Source organism: Diuraphis noxia, unplaced genomic scaffold (genome assembly GCF_037042655.1).
Source record: "Diuraphis noxia isolate RWA-SAM2 unplaced genomic scaffold, SU_Dnox_SAM2 contig0002, whole genome shotgun sequence".
NCBI classification, from domain to species: Eukaryota; Metazoa; Arthropoda; class Insecta; order Hemiptera; family Aphididae; genus Diuraphis; species Diuraphis noxia.
Window position 1 is genome coordinate 40,431,437 of NW_028301712.1, and position 25,091 is coordinate 40,456,527.

Here is a 25,091-nt window from a genome sequence, read left to right on the forward strand (position 1 = left end):
TACGTATATATTTTTTTAAAGGAGCATGAGTGTTAAAGTAAACAAATTAATCAGAAAATAAATGTTCTTCCAGATAAATTACAAAATATGTCAATTATATTATACGCTTACATCAATGAAAAATAATGAATCACAGATTAATTAACTGTAACAAACTAGTAATAGCATATAGGACATAGGTCAATAAATTTGATCCAATCAATGGTCTTATCTATCTTCTTTAATAGTAAAATAATAAATAAAAACAACAGAAATTTTTCGAATTAAAATTAAGTATTGAATAAATTGTTCGAAACCTACTATTAGTAATTTGGATAATTAGGTAACTGAAATTTCAATCGTAAATCAAACATACAAAAACGATTCTGAGGAATGGCGTGTCATTTGTGTCAACGTATATTTATTATGCATATTATGTTATGTTACTACTTCATTTATTTTTCTATTAGAAATACAATAAGTTTACCAAAAACACAGAATATATTAATTTTCATTATTAACATTTGTACTTATGTGCTGTAAAACGAAGATGTATGGGTAAATACCATAAAATTAACGTGAATATTTAATTGAAAATGTTAATGATTGAAAGCTATTAAAACCGAGAATCCTATGAATTTTTCATTAAAAAATAATTTACAAATAGTTATTATTTAGTCAACATTTTAACTTTTACTGTAATAAAAAAAATAATATTTAAAACTCCATAGAATCTTGAATTATAAAAACAAAAATATAACAAAATCGATTTTTGAAGAAAACTGGTATGTATAAATATTCTCGTACTTTTTTTTTAGTTTTAGTTTTTCTTGATTATTTTGAAAAATATTGAAAATAATATTTTACTTTTGATTCCCTCCCACCACCAACGCCAAAATTCAAACTACATCCATAAAAAAAATACATTATTGTAAAACCGTTATGGCTACTATCAGAATCTAAAAGTAATATTATTTTAACATAGCGTGTTAATTTATTCAAAGAAACTTTTTATGCTGACATCCAAAATAATATTACAAACAAGCAAAAATGTTTAAAATGTCCTGTCGTGTGTCACTGAACCATGTTATAGAATATGGATTCACTATAAGAGCTATACATATAAATAATAGCACGTGTAATTTAGTTCGAAATATTTAACTTAAAAATGTAATCTAATCGCTTTGTAAGCAATTATTTAAATGCACCAACATCAACTTCCTAGTTCCCGTTATTATGTGTCATAAATCAAAATGTAACCACACATAATATTATTATATATAAACATTAAACACAATCGTAACCCTGACGTATAAAACAGAATAAACACAATATACCACGTTTCAAAAACAACCATATTATACTGTATATATAAATACACAATGCAGTGTAATAGTTATTTAAAACACATCATTTTTATGTAGTCGCTTTATTTGTAGTTAATTTGTTAATAGTAAGAAATGATTTTGAATATCATCAAGGTGAAAAAATATATTGTTGGTTAAGAACGGGATAGAACTAGACTCAACTTGCTATAGTAACAAATTTTTAATTTTAATTTGGTTGTAAAATTGGGAAATTTTCATAAGTCAAAATAATTAAATATTCATATCATGTATGTATTTGTTTTATTTAAATGCATTAAGAGCTGAAACTATAGTATTTATAATCAATGTTAATATTTAATCTCTATTCATACGCATGTATATGATGTACCTACATATTATGCTTTTATATTTATTATATAATAATGCAGAGTGTCGTATAAAATTGTAGAACTACGTAGGTCTTAGACTTAAATTACAAATTCTAATCTAGAATTGTAACAAAACATATAGGAATATAAAAAAAGAGTTAACTACAAATCGAAAACTGTATAAGAATGAATTAAAACAAAATGCATTGTCCTACAATACAATATTATTTAATTTTTAAATGTATAAAAACACGGAATACTAACTTTTCGAGATAAATTGAAAAAAAACTTAATATTTGAAGCCATTTTCAATATATTTTGTTGTATACTAATAATTTTGGGTTATGTGAAAAGTACAATAATTATTATTAAAAGTTGTAGCTAATACACACGAGTTCTTTTATTTACAGACACTGCGTAAAACAATTATGCCGGACATCTTTACACAATGGTCGTTGCTGTTCAAACAAACTCAAATGTGTTCATTTTATTATAACGGTGAATTACTATACTTAAATCAATTTTAATATTATATGAAACATCATAATTTTCTCGGCGCAGAGCACGAGACAAAACGAATATTATCCCGAAAAAAATATCCATCACGTCGAAAAGACAAACGCCAACCGATAGGACACGCGATACAAATACACAATATATATAAACATGATATAGTTTACCTACCCAGACAACGGAGCACGCTAAGCGCATCTGTCCTGTTTGTCATTATAATATCAGAACGGCGGCGACATGATGTAATACTATATTATTACAGGGGCGGTTTTTGTCAAGTCCTAAAAGAAGGGGAGGGCGAAAAACATTTTGCATACACACGTAACATCCCACTTTTTTTCCATTGATGGTGCATAAGGAGTAATTTTATGTGCTACACATTTTATACCTGTATATAATGAAATCATTTTTATTTATGTTTTGACGACTACGATTGATATTAGAGCTATACAATATTTACATAATATAGAACCGTCATTGTAGTATTATGATGACGGTGGAAGGGCGGAGTAACGAGGACGACGTTGTAAGTACGAAAGCGGGGCATTGTTGATTGGTGAGTGGGGGAAGACTTGGTATCTCAAAAAACTAACGAATTCTCCAGTCATCGATTTTGTAAATATTTATTACAATAAGAATGAGAGAAACCAAATATTATTTTCCATTTAGTAATACCTATATTAATCACTAAGATAACGAGATCCTCGTCAATAACCCTTTACCTATATCTGTTAATTTAAAATATAGTCTATCGGATAACAAAATCAAAATAATGACATCTAGAATAATAACAGAGTTGCATACTTGCAACTTACACCACCATTTATAGTTATTATCAAACGTGAAAAAAGGATAGAATACTTTTAAGATAAAATATACATTAGATATTATTCTATCTGTAAAATATTTTCTAAGAAGATGTCACACAATATTAAAACTGTGGAAAAATAATACAAATCAGTTTATTATAAGAAAACGAAAGATGATGTTACTTGCTTAGTTATTACATTTTATAAAAAGAATATCAAATTTTTACAGAAATTTTCATCTCTTCGTATATTAAAACTATTGTTTAAACGTCGTCCTTTTCATAATTTTTTTATAAGATTTTTAATGTAAAATTATTTGTTTACGAAAATGCGTTTGTGCTGCATTTTAACGCACGAGCTAGGACGAAGCGATATAATATATTAACCTAGGACGCCACAACTTTTCTCGGTAAAACAATAATATTATGCTATAAATATTGTATCCCACTGTCATCGAGGCGACAGTAGCTATCCTTAAGCATTTTTTGTAGTAAAATAAATGTATTTCTTCAATTATTTATGATTTTATTAAATTGGTTCCTCGTGATGAAAATAATATGAATAAATGCGTCATTAGACACTCTACCACTCTAATGTTCAACCAAGCGCCCGCCCTTTCATTTTCGGGTGACGACTTGAATTACGAGGGAGATAAGTCGATAATGATAAATCAGGGATGAACGATGAATAAGGAAACCAAGACGGTAATGACATGAACAGCGAATTAGATTTAGAAGAACGATGCACATAATAATATATTACAATATTACCTGATGAGGTGCCGATCACTTGGATGTTATCAGGAGATAACGCTCCGTTACGATGATCACCGTCAACGTTTGTGTTCAAAATCACCACACCTATATAAAACGGACATAAAAATCATTATAATCATTGCACTCCATCGGGTCACATTCGGATTTTTTGTTTTATTTTGGGGTTTTAAGTATGCCATTATTGTTTTTTCCTTCAGCGGATGAATGGAGTACACATGACACGAGCACCGTACAGACGTATAGTAGGTAGTAGGTACCTCCTATTGCCTACACACTGCAACCGCCGCCCGTGGGTATGTAGCCCATCGTCATATATAGGTAATATATTATATAATACGTCGTAGCGGAAAACGAGAAAAACACAATAATACTCGGGGGAAAAACGTAAAATAAAATATAATAACAATAAAAACACCTGGCTCACGCTGCGTCGTATTATTATGGTAGTCTCCGTCCCTAGCCCACCTCTCTCTCTTTCTTTCTCTAATAGGTATATAATGTTATATACAATAATAATGAACGAGCACGGTACAACGGAGATAACACAAACGCACACACACTGCAGCGTATAGTAACGAGTAAGTGCGTGCGTGCGTGCAGCATCTGTATGACGATAATAATGTTATATGCAATTTAAACAGCGCGGTGGAAAAGAGAAGAATGTAAAAAATAAAAATAAACGTAATAACCGGCAGGTGCTGCCACCTTGCCGCGCAGCGTTGACCCTCTCCGCTTCACCGCTCAACGACGAGCCAAAACCACCCGTCGCTCGTCCCCGGCCCCACCCCCTCCCACGACACACAACGCAAAGCCGCGTACTTACCAGTGGAGTCGTCGATTTTGCGTTTCTTGTGCACGTTGGCCGAGCTCAACAGCTCGCCCTCTTGCTTGCTCACTAGCCGCTTCAGCTGACAGTTTTGCGACAGAAGTCTCGTTTTCTCCTGCTCTAGTTGGTATATGTAGTCGGCCGTGTGCTGTAAGATTGCAGCCTGCGAAAATATGAATATTGGATGTAAAAAAAATATATTAGGATCAATGTTTGATTGAGATAATCGAGATAACCAAGCCCTGTAGTGATCCCTCACTTCGCTTTATAGAAGATCATGTAAAGTGTGGTCGCAACGTTGCGTCGTACACTTGGAAATGTTTTAAGGTAGAACAAAGAAGAAGGTCGATTCGAAATTTGAATAATATCTATGTTTATTTAAATACTTCATAAATGAGGGGACATAGTGCATTTAGTACGATAAAGAACTCCGCCGAGATATTAGTTATACACAAGCGGCAATGTTACCCAAACAACTTGCATATACGCCCCAATGAATACTGAGAATAAACTTAGAGAGGCGACAGATGACGATGTCGGGGCGAGGTCCATCGACGACCAACTCCGTCGGTTTTCTACAGGTTACAGCACGCACGTGACTCGATATGGTTTATATAAAAATAGATTCATATTATTATATTAAAATATCAAGAGTGGTGTGGGTGGACGGAACCGGTGCATATCACTACAAACTTACGCCCCCGATTTTATTTAATAAGTATAATATAGTTGAGTAGTGAATAGTGATCCCACACTACGCTTTACAAATTGCCGAGACTCACGTTTTAATAATATGATAGGTTTATTGAAGAAACATTAACAGTATAATATTATAGTCAATATAGTATTTTATTATTTATGCAACTTAAACATTGTGTGTGGGCAAAGTGAAATACCTCTACAGCCCGAGAATATGGCCAAGTTATAATTTAAATCTGGACACGACTGGACACACATTACAAGTGACGATGTTAGGATGCGGCCTAACATCCTGTGTATGAAAAAAAAAGCCCTACATATTATTTATAAGCCTCAACGAATACTGGGAATGCACTTATAGAGGCAGTGATGTTATGGGACGTGGCCCAACGATCAAGCGAAGTCTTGGAAGCTGTAGCTGTGACGTAATACTAATTCTGATTCTATAGCAAATCGGGACTTAAATTTATAAAATCTCAAATTACACACAACAGACTTGGGTATCAGAATATTCAGAATAGACCAATTTTAATATTATGTCGTACAATAATACAAGATTAAACATCACATTATCATAATACTATAGTTGAGTTGTTCACAGTTTGATATGAGTATACAACATTAACCTCGCATGGATCGATCAATCAGGCGTTCATAAAAATAATATTAACTAGGTATATTTTAATTTAAAATAATTGTTTTGATTCCCGATAGCAGCGACGATGGTCAATTAATACCGATATAAAATATACGATTTTTATAATACTTAACCGTCGCCGGACACTGACAATCTATTTACCGTTTTGTTTTTTGAAACAGACAGGAAATCACGGAAATACGAACAAAATATAGGATAATCACTTAAAATGCAACATCAACCTGCAGTACGAAAATTATTCTTTGATATGATATGATAATTGGTACACGGCTAATAAATTAAATAATTTTAAATATATTAATAATTAATAATTATGCACACCAACCATTATGTTTATAAATATTCAAATATTGAAAAAAATCAAATATAAAATGTAAGCACGTTAACACTTATAAACTTCAAAGTTGTCTGGCGTGACATATTATTTTTTCATCCCACGTGTGTTTATAACTATATCAATCATAGATGGTGGTACTTTAACGTAGTGAGTTTTTAAACACACGATTATTAAGTCAAGCGTTTTTAAACAAGAGCTGCATGTTAATATTACATTTTCCGGTTTATAGATTAATTTATTTTAAGAGCATACCTAATAGTTGGAGGGTATTTTTCAAGGAGGGGTTTATCGGACATAAAAGACCGCACCCTACAAGCATATAAACACACCGCACTCAAAAGAATAGGGCATTAAACATTTTTTCAAACAAAATTATTTTGACAGCCCAACAACAATATAACGTTAAGAATATATCCTGCTCAGAGAATTTTAAAAAAAGTTTTTAAATATAAAAAAAAACCGACTTCAATATTGAAAAATGGCCTTCCCCTGTCAACCGTTAGAAAAAAAAAAACACCTCGCCATTTAGAAAACTGCTATGAAAAAAACCTATCCTGTCCCTTTCCAACTTTAAGCATTTAAAAAGTCACTGGTAATATGCGGCGTAGTATAATATATTATTATTTCATAATAATATTACCGTTACTTTATTCAATCTTCAACCCGTCTGGGAAAAGAAAACATCGTCGTCAGTAGCGTAAATGACGTATATTATGAAAGTATTACGATCGCTGGCATCGTTTATAAAATATACTATATAAACATAATAACTAATATATTCACTGTAATAAATAACAGCTGACATAAACTATTATTTATAATGTTACCATTAAGATAACTGATTAGGTAAATTATAAATTATCATTATTATTATCAACCGGGGTGTATAATTATAATTTATAATGCACATAATCACGGGCAGAGTGCATCGATAACACAGTCCGTTTTACAATTGCACATTTGACCCCGAAACCGAACTACGTTTGTTCAAACTATCAACGATAATATGATTTTTCCGGAGACTTTCCAATTATTCAATTTCCTTTTTTTCTCACGATTGCACACAAAACTATGTACTTAAATAATTAAGAAGTCAGCCACTTATACACGACTATTGGAAATTAAACCAACAAGTAATCCCTTATGAGAAAATCCCACAGATAATCATTTTTATTACCGACAAGTAATTAAAAATCAAATGTTATTTTTAATTCGAAAGGTATTCATAGTTTGATTTTGTAATCAACAAATTCATTTATAGGACATGTTTTTCATACATAGTTCGATGAAAAATATTCGATTTTGGACTAATTCCAAAAATGTTGAATTATGTTAAAAATAATAGTCTAAAAATCGTATTATGTTTTAATTAGTGCGCATGTATGTATATTGTATAGTGTATTCAATATTATGTTGTTTAAAATAACAAAGGATTTATAAATAGATATAGTATTACATACCATTTCTTAGAAAACCAACCAAGTCGTACTTTCTTGGTTATAAAACGTTTTCATCACGTTTTATCACTGTTAATAAATCATAAGCATTAAGCAGGACATTATGGTTTTCAAAAATCTATATTACTAACTAATTTTAATTATTAAATCATCAAAATTAAAATTATTAACTTTAAACAACAGTATATATTATATACTGATAAATATCATAGTTATAATATCAACAGCGTAAAATTTGTGTAAGATCGACTTATGAGGGAGTATTTATACGTAGCCATTAAAATATGAACATTTATATTTATAAACAATGTCCTACTCCCTTTGAGACAACACTAATTGTATTACGTCTCATTATAATCAATAATTGACAATTAATATATATATATATATAGGTATTTGATCATAGTAATAACCATTTCCAGTAGCCTAAATCGTGTTTTTAATTTTTCCATCAAAAACATACTGTACATAGTCATTTTCAAAAAAAAACTTTTTTACATAACAGGAGTCTAGAGAACACGCTGTATTGATGCTTAAATGTATTTACGATTGAATTACATGATATATTTTTTGTAATTAAAATGTAAAAATATGTTTTAAAATATTTAATGAAATCGCCAGGTTTAAAGTTAATAAGTAATTCAATTTTTCATAATAAATTATAAATGATTAAATTAAATTATATTTTATAAGCTATGACATGTTATTTATTAAAATGCATTATATCAGTAACAAAAATGTGCAAAAAATAATCTATGGTATAATAATAGAAATTATATTAGATATTTAATTCATTTTTATAATTTAACAACAAATTTAAATTATTTTAAATAAAAAACAGTTTATTATAATACTAGAATATAGTCAGGAAAAAAACATTTAATATATTATACTCGTTTTTTTTTTTTTTTTTTTTTTTTAACAGAAAAGGATCTGATTGATGAAAAGTTTGTTTTATACTACAAAATAATAAATTTAAAGTAAACCCTGTTCTTTCAATGATTCTATACCAGTAAAAATATTATAATAATAAATTTTAATATCATATAATTATTTTATTTTCATCAACTGCAGACTTATAACATTGTGGAAGACAAAGGTAAGCCCAACAGTTACCGAAAGTAATAGAAAAAACATACCATGGTTCTTTTCATTTTTGTGTATCCATTAAGCGTACAGTTTGATGTTCGAATTGATATATTATTATAAAAATAATGGGTTTTATAAAAATGGATGATATCTTTGTGTAAAATCTCTTTTAATCACAGTAGAGGGTTATGAGAAACATTGTACAATATAAAACTGTATTAACAATAGGTATAAAATATTTAACGATGCATATTTATACATTTTATAATTAATAATAAATTTGTATTAGTAATTATTACAATAATTGTTTTTGGAATTTATTGGATTTTTTGTATTTTAATATGTACTAAGTGCTCACATGAACGTCACTAAATCCAGTATTGAATCCACTCAAAATTGTCAACGGCTTATCAATGGTACGACTATAATAATATACAGTATGGTGAAGTTGGTCAACTATGGTATAGCCCATGAAGAATTCAAAGAATGCATTTATACATTTTAACGTTGGAAGTTATATAACTAAATTTCAAATAATTGAAATAAATAAATAAATAAATAAAATGCATAAATTGTTGTTTATAACTTCAAAAGCTTCAAATTATTTGCGTGTAATGAACACAATAAACTTTATCTATTCAATTACTTAAAAATGTTTAAGCCAATTTCTCCCCATTATAAAATCACGAAATGATAGATAATAAAATATACCACGTCATGTATGTACAGTACTAAAGTGTACACAGTAACATATTTTAATACGATTAACATTATCAGTACTTAGGTATTTACTTTGTTGGCTTAAATTTGTGTATGTTAAGTATAAACTTATGTAATAACACTATGCATGATAATTTACATAGTCATATATGATTTAAAAAATAGCTATAAACACAAAGCAATTGTAAGATTATTACATAACAATAAACCATTTTCTAAATTATACAGTATTAATAATTTCAATGCATCGTAAAATTCTATTTATACAATAAAAATGACACGAATACGTCAAGGATATTAAAAAAAAAGTTTAAACGAATACAATTTGTAATGTATAGTTGAACCATTCACGAGCATTTACAGCTTAAGACGTCGTAAATAACACAATATTAGATTTATGGTCAGACCGACAGTCTCGAAAGCCGTAAACATGCAAATTAAAAATCAATTATCAACTTTTCGCCGAAAACTGTTGAAATTCATAAACCCATCATACTCTCGGACACTGAACCACACACTGCACATATCCGACGACCTAGGGTGATGGTGGATGTCACTGCAGAACTAGCAAGACGAATATTTTTCTAATACATAATAAAACTATTCAATTCACATTACTAATATGTAATAATAATAATGACCTAACCAACGAAAAATCGTCGAAAACAGATTTTCCATAAGCTTAAAATGAATCTAGTCTATTTATTAAACAGTGCACATTTTTGGTTTTTTAACCACTTATCATTAAAATATTTTTAATTATTCAATATTGATGAACCCGATGGTAAATTTAAACCTTAAATAATATCTTCAAATCGACATATTTCTTATTTTTATTTATATGTACAATGACAACAGATGTTTCAACCAGATGTTAACATGTATATCTGCAGGCCTGCAACACAGTGCATGTATCATCGATATATTAATTTCTCAGATAGTATATTAGTGTTTCGTTATTTTGTTGTTAAACAGTTATTATATAATATCGTAACCTCGTGATTAAGACGTAAGTACTATACTCTCTACACTATATTATTAATAAATCTGTCGTTATCGTTATAAATTAATAAAAAAAATCTCTTCCGTGTGTCGTTCCGGAAACGAAACGCACGAAATCATACGGCACGTATAAAATACTATCAATTATTACATACCGCGACGGCGGGCGGACTACACGAGCGGCTCACCCACGCCCGCGACGATGACAGAACCCGCACACACGCACGCCATTAAGGGTCGATTACACTGAGCGATTAAAGTCACTCACTCTCACAAGTCCTAGTCGTGCACACGCAGTCACTACTTGCTGGGCCCAATAGCGATTTTGCCAACTAGGGCGATTACATTCGGCGATTTTACTGGCTGGAGTGTAAAAACACCAGCGATTAGCGACGAAAGTATAGCCCAACTTTAATCGCGGGCGAGCAGCGAGCGAGTAAGCGACTGGACCGATTGCATTGGGCTACTTCAGTCGCAGCAAGTTAATTCGCCACTCAGAATCGCCAGCGATTAGCGATGAAATTCGCTCAGTGTAATCGACGCTTTATATATAGTGGTGACGATGTATATTATACAATATTATAATTATATATAAATATAACATAATGCCTACGTCGTTTGTTAAAATAATAATCGACAATTTCCTATACTTCGAATATAATTTAACGATCGATAACAATTCAATAAAATGAAACATCATTAACTGGAATTGGAAACCGAGTGCATGAAAAAAAGTAAATAGGTAACTATCTAAAACCTATATACTTACATACATAATGTGTATGTTCAGGGAATCGATTTGTTGGCATATTATGTATTACGCAGGTAACCGCAAGTTTTGTCATAAGCGGGCCGATTTACATTATTTTGTCTTGCAGAGAACAAAATTTCATCATAAAGTAATAAAAAGTTCTATAGAGCGAAGTAGTCGTAATAACAATTTTAATAACCGAGGGAGTTCGATTATTATCGAAAACATTCGACTAGATTATTATACTGAGCACGAGAAAGCGATATCGATATTATGGTTATGACGTCGGCAATATTGTGGCGCGGCGGTGGCGGTGGCCGCTGAAGAAGAAAAAAAACGTACGCACGAAAACAGCTGCAATAATATTGAGACGGAAAAGGTGCCAACGGAAAAAAACCGGCGCCAAAGTCTTTGACTAAGATGAGCGTCGGACAGGTGTATGGGGTGGGGCTGTCTCTCTCACTCCATCTCGATCACTTTTCGCCCTCACACACAAACATTCCCGACGAATAATTAATCCTGCAACTGGTGATAATAATAGTAATAATATTAACGCACGCACTTGATAGGAATTTTTTTACACCGCAAATACTACACGCCGAGTATTAAGTTTCCACACGCGACGATGACGACAATAACAACTAACTATTACGAAGCGTTATTTTTATTATTATTGTTGTTGTTGTTGTTGTTGTTGTTATACCCGGAGCATCTTAAGTGTTTGCCGAGTCTCGGCTTGGCCGTGACGACAACGGACCAATCGGACGACCGACAGTATCGTATGAACGTCGTCCACATCGTCGGCCAGTCGAGTAGCCATCGTCGCTCAGGAGAATCATTCATCCAAGGCCAACCGGTGAGCGGCGGCGTTCAGGTGAAAGAACTAATGACCTTGAATGTGTGTACGTCGCGAGCGCGGCCGCCCAATGTCGTTGTCGTCGTCGGAACCGAATTCGTAAATTAACAATAACATTACAATGAGTCGGAGAAGAAAAAAGTTCCTACTGAATAAGTACTGCACCGATCGTAATCAAGACGGTTTGTTGTCAGTTCGGGTAAACAACGATCGAATAGTTTTTGCACGTCGACGTCTCAAGGCTGTACACAGAAATAGGTGGAAATGACGACGTAGTAAACGACCCCCCAGGTTAGTTCTCCCTCCCCCCTTAGTATAGAAGAACGAGTCGCGCTTACCGGCACCAATCAATAACAGTACATTGGACTGCTGTTGTTGTTGTTATTGTTATTGTTATTATTATTAGTATTACGATGGTACCGTATCTACCACCGTCAACCGATTTGGGGGCTACGTCGCTTTGATAACACGAGACCGTAAAAAAGCGGGACACAGTTCAAACATTTTTATTATTTCCCCTCAAAACTAAATAACAATATATTTAATTATTAACTATTTATTCAAACATACTTCGAGAATTTAGAAAATGTACAAAAACTTATAGCAACTAACAATAACAACTTACGTAAATATTATGAATTCTATTAGACGTATTTTGCAGTAATCCCACAGTGCAACTGTTATTTATGTATATGCTTACACATGCAAGAAGAATACCTGTGTAAGTTTTTAAGGATGCCTTTATAATAAAAAATCCGTTTATATAGCTTCTTTAGATCATGCTTCTCAATCCAATCGTAATCAATTTTCCCTTTCTCAAGCTCAGACAAAACTTCGACTTTTTTCAATTGATTTCTTAAAAACTGTGATAATAAGACACTAACGAAGCCCGATTTTTGATGAGTTTATTTCCGAGCGGTACTAGACTAAATCGATCAAGTTAATTTCATTAAAATTTATTTTTCGTGATTAGAGAAAATTCTGTGTGATAAAAATTCGAAAGAGAAGTGGCCGCATCTACGCCTTATTTCTACTTGCTAAACAAGATAGATACCCTGGAATGTCCACTTGACGAGAAAGCAATAAATATTCTCAACCGCTGTGAGGGAGGAATTATTGTCCAACTTCCAAGGCAATCTCCGAGACGTGACGAGGGGTATACAATATATCTATTTACATAATATATATTATATATGCAGAACACTCGAGTATAATATGTACATACGAAAGCATTCTACACACACACAAACTTCATCAATCATTACTCATTACACAATCCGTTCGAAATTTACGCACAATACACACACAATAATACATATCATTGTAATATAATAAAATGTGTATAGTGTATACTGTATATACGCACCATTATATTATATTAGGTATATTACAACCGATATCGATTTTTGTCAACTCAACACCACCGTGTGGGGCCGCCCAATAATAAAGTATTGCACATGTACACAATGGCATTATATACTATAATATTATAATATACTTTTCACCAGACGACCTCGGAATATGCACCCCCACCCCAGCCCCTCCAATGACTACAATGTCACACGATTGGGTTTTCGACAACGGTGAAAAATTTAATACGTCGCGCCACTATATTATACAACAATAATATTGTGTTATTATTCTTTGTTTGTTTTTTAATATTAGCCGGTCAATCCACAGTTTTTTAATTTATCGAGATTCTGAACATTTAGCGGAAACAAAATGCATTGTTATTATTACAACATTAATTAGTATCATCGCATATAGCACTACGTCGTCGTCGGACACACGAGGTAGCCATGTGCGATACACGCGAATGGCCAACCGCCCTCGGACCACCAATATGATTGTTTACGGTTTACTTCGACCATTAATAATAGTAATAAGTTGGTATATACCCTTGGAGTAACGCTCAATATTATTATAGAAAGCGTGTATGTTTATATACGACAGTGATACCACTTTATCACTTATCAACACACAACAAAATACTTTAAGATGCACGTGAATATTGTTTTTAAACAGTTCATAATGGTATACATACCTACTAACGAAAATTTTATCATTGAATAGTGTACGGAATAATAGGATATTATGTAGACATATTATTCATATAAATGCTGTTGTGATACGTTTGAAATAAAAAATGTCGGTGTGAGAAAGATTTGCGATCAATATTTTGTCGGCATTCGGCAAGACGGTAAAATAGTTGTCAACAAATGCTTTGCAGTAATGTTCAGGTCGAGAGGATAGGGCAAGAGCGCAGCAATATTAAAGTATATTACACGGACGTCTAGAAGACGTGATGTAACGAACTACAGAAAAGTTACACCGTACATAAAAGGGCCAAAATTGAATTATTCAAAACCAAACAGGTGTTTTTCTAGATACTGCATACCATAATTTATAATTTAGTTAAACCATTTCAAATTATAATTATTTAAAATATTCAGTAAAATATTATACAATACCATAAAAGAGTTAGTACTAACAGACCTCCAACTAAACCGTTCCTTATAATGTTTTAGACGGTTCTACACGTGAAACAACGCCATAATAACACAAATAATACTATATAATGCTTTTATTTTCTTCGGAATACGATAAATATATAATGAGATGGAATCGTCTGGTTGATTATCTTTCAAGAATCGAAATACATTTTTCCTCACCTAAATAGCTTAGTTAAAATTATTTAAAAAACATCGTATTCAGCTCCAAACAATGACGATAAAAACAAATGAACTGACGCAGTGTACAAAATTATGGTACCAGAAAAATATGAAAACCATGCACTTAGGTATACAATTGGTAAACGCATTATTATACTACGAGTACCTACATAATCGAGTTAACCAAACGATAGTTATAGACAACTTAAAATGGAAAAAAAATTGTTAAGTGGATCAAAATACAGACCTGATTGCTATATAATTTTTTAAAGACGTAATGATACTTAATATATTTGAGTCAATCTGTTGAATGTTTGCGGTTAGCATTCTGTTTATGTAGTAAAAAACATGCTTTGAGATACCAAAAAACGGTTCGTTGCATTTTAACAATCTGCATACAACATATAAATTTAAAATTTAAATAAGGAATTCAAAAAGAACTAGTAGGAGAATACATTATATTAAAACGATTGTTTTTAACCTGTCTACGAAAACCTGTAGTTCTGAAATCCGTGAAAATGTATTAATCTTTAACTACTCTGCAGTAAAATTAAATTGTTCATAATAGAATATATTTTAATTCATATGAAAACATTATTCAAAACTCCAAAAGTCAGTGTAAATAAAGATATACGTTATCTATAGTCTATACAATAATATACAGTCATAAAAATATAAAATTATGAAAATCGATTAAAATATGTCAGTATAGACGTATAGTTGAAATCCCTTGCGTTTGTTACTACATCAAGGAAACACTTTATGCGGCACTTATTTTAAAATTAGAACAAATAATAGAATAATTTAAATGGGCATGTAGTTACAATTATAATGAAGTGAAGCGTAATTTCTTTTGAAATAAAAAAACATTAAATAATGACTTTCTAAAAAATACGAAGTATAGCATAAAAGAAAAACAGTGTATTTTAAATAACAATAGACTTAATTTTAGAAACAAGACCTTAGTTGTATAATACATATTGAAAATCAAAAGAAATATTCTCTTTCTTATCATTATAATAAGTACAACTCGAAATACATTTTGAGCTTATAACTTACAAGTACTGCTTTCATAATTTTGTCGGACAAAAAATCTAAAATAAAAAAAATAACTACAACGTTGACAAACTATTTATAAATATGAAAGTATAATCATTAAAAATTACACTTTTTAAGTATTAACTATAACCAAAATTTTGTATTTGTATTTCAATAAATTGTATGTCAATAATAAATTCAAAAAATCATAATATATTATTGTAATTTTAAATAAAAACCAGTACTTATAATTTATTGAAACGATACGGCGTTGTTATAAAAAATGCAGTCATAGCTAGAATAAAATTACACAATGAACTATTATAACGATACAAATAAATAATATTTAATTAAAATTTATTTTACTCTACAATACAAATTTAAACTTATTGATTTAAAAATGCAAAACATTACAAATATTATTAAGGAAAAAGAGTAAAATATTTATCATCTCGAGGACAAAAATGTAAATATAAAAGGTATTATTTGTGAAACCATAGAAATTATTAATTATTAAAACAATACAAAACAGAAATATACCTCCACATAGGTAAATATATACATATATATATATATATTGAAGTTGATAATTAAAATTAACCTAATTAATTTCAGTTAAAAACATTATATAATACAAAATAATATAATATGGTACCTACAAAGAAGGTATACTTAATACTTGGTAATTATTGAACTAAAATTTAATTTTCATAATATTAGTACCTACCTACTAACTTATAACCCATGCGTGATGAGAAAAAATTCATATATGATCAATTTGAAAATATATATTGTACAAGTTAACATACAGTTATAGCCTAGCCCAAAAATTAAATATCTGATTTAAGATATATTTAAACTTTGAATACACTACCTATATATAAGAATATAAACTGTGTGCATTCATTTATTTTGTATAATAAAAGCAAAGAAAATGTATAATTCAAAATTTAAATTTCTAGAAATATTTTACAAAGCAGTAAACCAAAATGTGCAAATCAAACTAGATATTATAGAGAAAGATGAGTTTTTCAATCATAATTTTGGAACAAATATTAAACAGTAAATTCTTATTATGTTTAACGACAATATCTCGAACTTTTTTTATCCGCCTTAAATTCGACAATACGAAAATTTATTGTAAACAAAAATCAACAATAATTGTAACGAAGCGAAAAATCATTAAGAGGATGTCAACACAGTTTGTTTTCTCTCCCACGAGCAACATAAGTCAAAACGCATTTACGCAGAATCATTTTTTTTTTAAATGTTTTTGAAGAATCTTAGTTTAAAATCACCCATTATAAAATTGATAAAGAATAATATTTTTGAGGAAATGACAAATTGATTTCTCTATATATTGTCTCCAAACGGTTTAAACATTAAGTTTGAAATTCGAAAATATTTCCTAAAAACAACAAGAGTGGATGCTGGGGACAATTTTTATTTTTTACATAAGTTGAATCAATTATTGTATCAGAAACGTCCCTGGTAGGATTTTTGCAGAATTGTGCTACGTATATACTATATATATTATATATGTGTGTGAGTGTCTGTTTTTTATAGAGAACCATTTACCGCAAACCGTATATTATAATATCTACCATCGTACCGTGGAAATGTGGTTTCAAAATATGGAACGAGTGGGTTTAAATGGGTGGATAGTGCATAGGGGGTTACATTAGTTAGTCGACAGGAGGGTGCGGGAAAGACAGACCCCTTTAATTTAATTTTTTTTTTCAATTTTCATTTATATCCTGGGGATCTGGCGGAAACTCGCGTTACGAATATTAATCATCAATCAAGTAACGACGGAAAAGTATGTTTGGCGCACGTGCCTCGATCGATCATTCGTTGGTGGCAGCGGAGGCGTCGTCGTAATTAATGAATGCCGAAAATGACTTTTTTTATATTTATTTTCACCCCCCCCCCTCCTCCTAAGAGCACAGGACAACGCCCTTAAACAGCTACCATGAGGGGAAATTATAGTAGTCGGGTGCGCGGGTGACGGCGACGCAGACGGATCAATAAAAACCCTCTAGGCCGTCTCGACGGCGGTTTACTATATCCACACACGCAGCGGTATAACCACGCGTATAATATTGTACGCCACGCGGGTTACACACGACATCGAATCGCGCCGCCGCCCAACAGCCCGTAGTATATACGCGCATGCGCAGACTAAAATAATAATAATACAAATTATACATATATATATAAATCAGGTATAAAACATGTAACTTGGGAATATTTTACGTCAACGTCTCCTACACCACCATGCCGTACACTTTCATCCCTTATTATACAATATCATGCGTACTCTCATACACTATACATACATTATCACAGAAGATTGGTGCCACGCCCGAAAGGGACCGGCGAAATACTCTACTACGGTTGTTCCGCTATCGTACATTCGTACGTGACATCCCCAAAATCGTTAACACCGCTCTCTTGCAGAGGGACGAGACTTTAACGTGTCCACATGTTGAATTCATGCGATGATCGTCGACGACGAGTAAAAGCTGATACTAATATAATCAGCTGCGCTGCAGTCGGCGAACTTACGACAGTCAACGGTAGGAAAAATATAGGAATTTTAATCACGGTTTAAACAAACTATATAGTTGGTAATGAAACCAGCTGCTAACCAAATTCCCGCGCGTTCGGCCCCGGCGATCAAAAAAATTAGTTTTTCTGTTTTTAATAGTCCAGTAATCTAGTAGTACCACCCACTTAATTATTCTATTTAGATCACACATTGTTTAAGTTTATAAGTTTTAGTAAAATTAGTATACATTTTTTAATTTTCTCTACTTTTAATGTACTCCGCATTTTTTAATAATTCGAGCAATGCTCTAAACAGTCTAAACTCACGTCGTTAGTAGTTCGTTAGTACTTATCAATTTTAATGTTTGGAATTTTAAATAGGTGCAGACGCATGTGACTGATGTATAAGAATACACGTGATGAAACATGGTTGTTAATTTTAAAATAATTTTGTTTTAGCCTACAAGTGAACCATCACAATAAATAAGATGTAAGAAAATAGCGTTTTGTAGTAGATTTCAAAATAAAAATTTAAGTAGGTACAAATGAAGTAGGTAATGAATTACGTTGAACACGCGTTTATTAAGAGTGTTATGACTACGACATGATAAAGTGCATTTTAATTGACGAGTATGCGTCTAACCTGGATAAAATCAATACAGATTGAACACAATATTTACCAATTTAATATGTGCATATAACATACCTATATTGTTATTGCTATCTAACAAACGTTTTTCAAACTAAATACTAAACGTGATATTACTAAAATTAATAAAATAGCATAATAATACAGTAGTTTAATAAAAAAAATTGTGAATGAGTAAAATAAAAAAATGTAGGTACCTACCAATATATGTTATGTATATTATTTATAAATGTCCTCATTTAACGAATATAAAATATAACATTTATAACAGGTATTATACAATATATTACGTAAAATAATGTTTAAACCTAAAAGCATAATAAAATGGGTATATTTGAAACGAGTTCATAAAATGTTATCAACATATTAAAATATACCTAGCTCATTATTTATAACACCAACTAAATTTAGCTATTTCGAAAATATTTTAACATTTTAAACCATATACCAGAATTCACATCGATTAAATCTATAAAAAAAAAAAAGTATAGGCACTAAACCTTAAGACAAATAAAGATTTTAGCTGTACATTAAAATCAGTTATAAAGAATAATAAATTTATATAAAACTATAGTTCGTGTTAGGCTAAATAAATTTGGTGTAAAAAAAAAGCTAGATTAAGTATATTGAATATTTGAGTATAACAAAAATTATGTTCCTATTATAATATATGTTTAAATTTTTCAATGAAAAACAAGTTTTAACATAAAATAATGATTTAACCAGTTCACTTGTGATAGTTATAGAGGTCACAAATTTATTTTTACTTTTTGATATCATAGATATACTCTCTTTAAAAATAAAACAAATATTAGAGTTGAACTTTATCATAATTATGATATAAGATGTATTACACGATTTCACTCATTCGCTAATTATTTACGAAAGTACATTTAGATTTTTATATTTTATAAAGAAAAAAAGCATTGTCAAAATAGAATTATAAAAAAATATAAAAAAGTCTTATAAAGTGTAAAATGTTTTTTTTTTCTTTGAGGTGGATGAAAATTGTTTAATGCGAGGATTAATGTGATATAAATTATGTGGCTTTAAGTAGATCGTAGGTAATTATTTTGATTTAGCCTGATGAGAATATTGCTGCTCTTCGTGTACATTATGATTGGTTACAAGTATATTTAAAATGCCAAAAATCACAATAATTATTAAAGTGTATGTCATTTCTAATAAGAAGCGAGTTTAACCTTTTTAAATTAAACAGATTTAAATTAATGTTTAATCCTTCATACCAAAATTAAATGAGAAACGATCATAAAATATTTTTCAAAATGATATTAAAGCATTATTTATTATCCCTTTCTAGGCGAAGCACAACAGAACATTTCAGTACAGTAGAACTAATAATATATGTGCTTCTATCCTCTTCATTTGTCTATTTAATATACTGTATATTATTATTACACTTTAATTAAACTGATTGAAACAGATTATCGCATCATTACCAACTACCAAGTCATTGATAAAAGTATTTAATAAGTAATATAATATGTAACATAATATATAGAAATAAATAACAACTCCTTACTCCAAGCAATATTTTACACATAAAATAAAAACAAAAATACGAAGTTTACCTGTACTATAATCTTTGCAATTTTTTAACTTCAGAATAAAATAGCTTTAAAGTATTATTTTTAGCAGAAACGTGTCTAGAAAAGTGGAGTTTTCCCCGCCTTTAGATAACTACAGGGCTCAATCGGCAATGCCCGGCGCACACTAATTCATAGTAGACAGCAATAATGAAAACTTATCTAATCACAAAAAATGAACTTTGAAAAATTCTCTTATTTTAACAGATGCATAAAATAAAAATATATACCTATTGGGATATTAGGTAGTATTTTATAAACATGAAATTCACCTCAAATGTTTTTATAGAGCGAGCGCTTAACAAAATAACAACACGTAATAATACGTTATTATTTAATAATACATTACTGGTTATTAAATTACGTTTAAAAGCTCTTGTCACCAATAATACATTGAACATGATCGTCGCGTCCATATTAGATTTTAATATTATAAGGTTGATTATGGTTACTAAAAAATTCATGAGTGAAGCTATTAGAGGGAAAATATAAACTTAACATTTATTTCTCAGGAAACTAAGCAAGTCTATAAAATAATAGCTTGTTTCAAATTTTACCCCGTGATATTAGAGTGAAAAGATTAAGAGGACGTTATACCCGCATGTGTTGTCTTCGTCTTACAAGTACGTAACACAGCGAATGTTACAGTTAGCAGATCACGTTTAGCTCCATGAGTTTAAAATGTAGAGTGAATTGACATCTTATAAAAATTAAAGGTAACATTATTATCGAGGGCTTTGCATAAGATTTTTATTATATTTTAATTTTAAAGCGAGTTATGAGTATTTTAAGATATACAAACAATTCACAATTTTAAAATACTAATAACTCGCTTTAAAATTAAAATATAATAAAACGCCTATGAAAAGCCATCGATAATAATGTTGCCTTTAATTTTTAAAAGATGTCAATTCACTCTTAATTTTAAACTCACGGAGCTAAATGTGATCTGCTGAGCGCAAAATTTGGTATATTACGCACTTGTAAGACGGAAACAACACATACGGGTGTAACGTCCTCCTAAAGGATTTCCGAATGAATCTGAAACATCGCGTTTATATCCCCGCGCTCTCCAACAACAACATCAAGAGTTGTTATATTTCTGTAAACACTGTCCTTCAATTTAGTTTATTTGAATTCCTAATCTACTAACAACAATACTTATAAAAATGTATGCAAACATAAGAAAACAAAAACACAATATAAATTTAAGATTTTAAAAAATGGTATATTTTTAAACATTAGGAACCAATAAAATGTATATATTATACAAATACAAACATTTTATAGCGAAAGTCCAACGAATAAGGTAGTGCATTCATACAAGTTGTCTTCGAAAGATAAATAATTCATAAGAATATTTTGTATTATTTTAGGTATATTTATATCTATATAACTAGGTACTCTCTCTATACACATTAATACATAAATATTTTATAATACAATTGTGTATCTAGTATCTACATTAGGTATAAGCTCAGAACATAATATTTATTAGGATAAAAAAGGTAATAACACACTTGAACTTTGTAAAATAATATTTTATGGTTTCATAGAGTAGAATTACAACATAAACGAAGTGTGGTGAAAAATCCTTTTAAGTTTGTATCTATTACTCATGCGTAATACTTTGAATACAATATTATGTTTGTGATAAATTGATTTTTCAACATTAGTTTAATCAGGGGTTTAATCCAACCTATCATAATATAACAGTAATATTAACATTCTGCATTCATAGAAAAGAGGAACATATGATTGTAATCATAACAGTTTATTATTAGGTATTTATTTATATTTTCATAACAGTATTTGTTGATTGCGTGTAATAAAAAAAAAATTAATTATGTAAAACAAATGTACCATAGTCTGCAGTCTATGTACCTCTAATAACAAACATATCAAAAGAACATCCTATAACAAAAATCAAAGAAGTGCATTTATAAAAATAGTATCAGAAATTAACTTGCATAAAAATTATAGTTCTAAGAAAATTAATAACATCGCTTCTTAATCCAAACCCTTTACTAATAAATAATAATTGACCACGAAACATACAATATAACACGACACCTCAACTATTATAGTTACGAAGTATTATGGTTGAAGTCTATCTCCTAAAAGAATATATACGATTTAATATGATTGTTGTATAGAAATGTTTATTTTTAATTACTAACAATTTGTAAAGGAAAACATTTAAAATTCAAACTTATAGATAATATATAATATGCTTTACAAATCGCAACTTTAAAATTATACTATTATTTACTTTTCTATGTTTTTCCAAATGAATACATTTCATATGTTCACATAACAAGTGCGTAAAACTCAACGATGGTTTAAAAAAAATGAATTGTAACACTTTTTTAAACCATGCATATATAATACTAACTACTTAAGTACATAAATACTTAGGATATCTCAAGTGTAATATTAAATTAATATTTGGACGGCGTAGTCATAAAAACACCGACTGAACTGAATGGTTTTCAAAAATCAATTATGTACCCCACTTCGACCATGTTATACATAATATAATGCAGTGGCTCCCTCCTCATCCTTTTATGCTACCAAACATTAAAAATTAAATTTTCAAATTAGACGATCCCCGAAAACGAAAATAAAGTAATTATAAAAGGAGCCCTCGACCCTAATGAGTTCAATGATCCAAGAGTCAACAGTGAAAAACGTGATATGCAACTTTGGATATTTAAGAATTCTTCGCACTAGCCCCGTACGTTATTATTATAATTTATTATCATACTAAAATAGTTGTAGTAGTACTAACTATACACACGCGACAGACGAACGTAGCGTCACGTCATACACGCGACGGCGGTCGTAGACATACCACATGTGCGCATGCGCAATAACACCTAGTACATACATTATAGTATGAACCGACACCGACACCACCGCCGCCTCCAATGGAATGCACGCGTATAATACTATATATTATTATAGGTATGTGTGTATTATAGTTGCCGGTTGACCCGAGGCCCGGTTATCCATATGCGGCAATGCGTTGAATGAAAATCTACCGCGCGCGTCTGAGTCATTTCCTGTCGGTCAATTCCCGCGCACAACTTTCTCTCCGACAGTTTGCCCCTCGGTAAAAACATATAGGTAACGGATGATACGCATTATTATCTCTAGATACACATACCTAAAACACACAACGAAAACATACCGCGACACGACACAACCATGTGGAAACCACCAGTCGGCTGAAAAATGCGTTCTGACAATGCATTATACACTCTTAATATTAATATCATAACATCTGGGCTCCGTTATCACACAGAGAAACAATACAATATATTTAATGTATTTGTTATGCATTACGACTGTTCTAGAATTAAAAAACGGAAAAATAATAAATTATTGGATTAGTATATTATTAATAGTAGTAGTAGTAGTAGTAGTTTTATACCAATAAATGATGGCGGACCGGCGGGAATGCAGAGCAGAGGCAGTACTCCCCCGGTTCGACAATTCTGATTAAAAAAAAAAATAGTAATAGTAGTAGTAGTAGTAATAGTAGTAGTAGTAGTAGCAGTAGTAATAGTAGTAGTAGTAGTAGTAGACAGTAGTAGTAGTAGTAGTAGTAGTAGTAGACCGTGATGATGAGCGCGACAATTTTAACCGTTCATTAAATCTGAAGAGCCCTTACATGAGTTTTTGCGTAAGGAAGAAATTGGAGACGCGTTACCACGGTAACCAAACGGGTCACCGGATACTGTGAGTAGGAGTGGATAGGGGAAGATGCGCAATTTTTCGAAAAAGCGTTTCGAAAAACGGCGGTGTGCGGGGTCGATATACCCACCGAAAAACATGTCGGGTGGTGGTAGTAACGATGCTGACGTCACGTACGGGCGCAAGCGTACGGTCGGCTGACGTCAGCTCCCGCGCGACGGGATCGATAGCGTCGCGGGGCGTGGGGCATCTACCACTGCCACCAAAAGAGTACCCCGCGAGCTTCACGTCGTCATCGATCACGATGTGCCACGTACGGAAACATCGCTTCAAAAAAGCAATTGTTTCTATCTGTTTATTATTATTTTTTTACCCGTCGAAATGATCACCGTGACTCCGTGACCATAAAGCGAGTTACAAGCTCAGACACACTACATAGAAACATAGACCACGTCACCGGATACCGTAGGTCAGTTGAGGTACACGACTAGCAACTATGATTGACGATTGTAATATATTATTATTATTTAATAATGTTCCCCCGGAATAGTCGTGCATATTTTATTTTCCTACGTGTCGTCTATTTTTAGAAACAATACCAGCAGACGTAGGTAAAACGTTAAGCCGCTCTCACATTGTATATACTATACTAAAAATAATACATAACGAAACTTCACGCACGCACGATCGACGCAACTATGTACTGTT

At 31.0% G+C, this 25,091-nt stretch overlaps 1 protein-coding gene across 2 annotated transcripts in view; it reads right to left on the reverse strand.

Annotated features, from left to right (window-relative positions):
* Positions 1–25,091, reverse strand: part of crp (transcription factor cropped) — a 34,250-nt gene that overhangs the window by 3,482 nt on the left and 5,677 nt on the right. Inside the window, exons 3-4 of one of the 2 annotated variants that reach the window (XM_015512231.2) lie at positions 4,597–4,762; positions 3,768–3,857 (exon numbers count right to left, since the gene is read on the reverse strand). In XM_015512231.2, coding sequence (XP_015367717.1) covers positions 3,768–3,857; positions 4,597–4,762 — 256 coding nt within the window. The remainder of the gene's footprint in view (positions 1–3,767; positions 3,858–4,596; positions 4,763–25,091) is intronic. The other variant, XM_015512233.2, reaches the window with a different exon arrangement.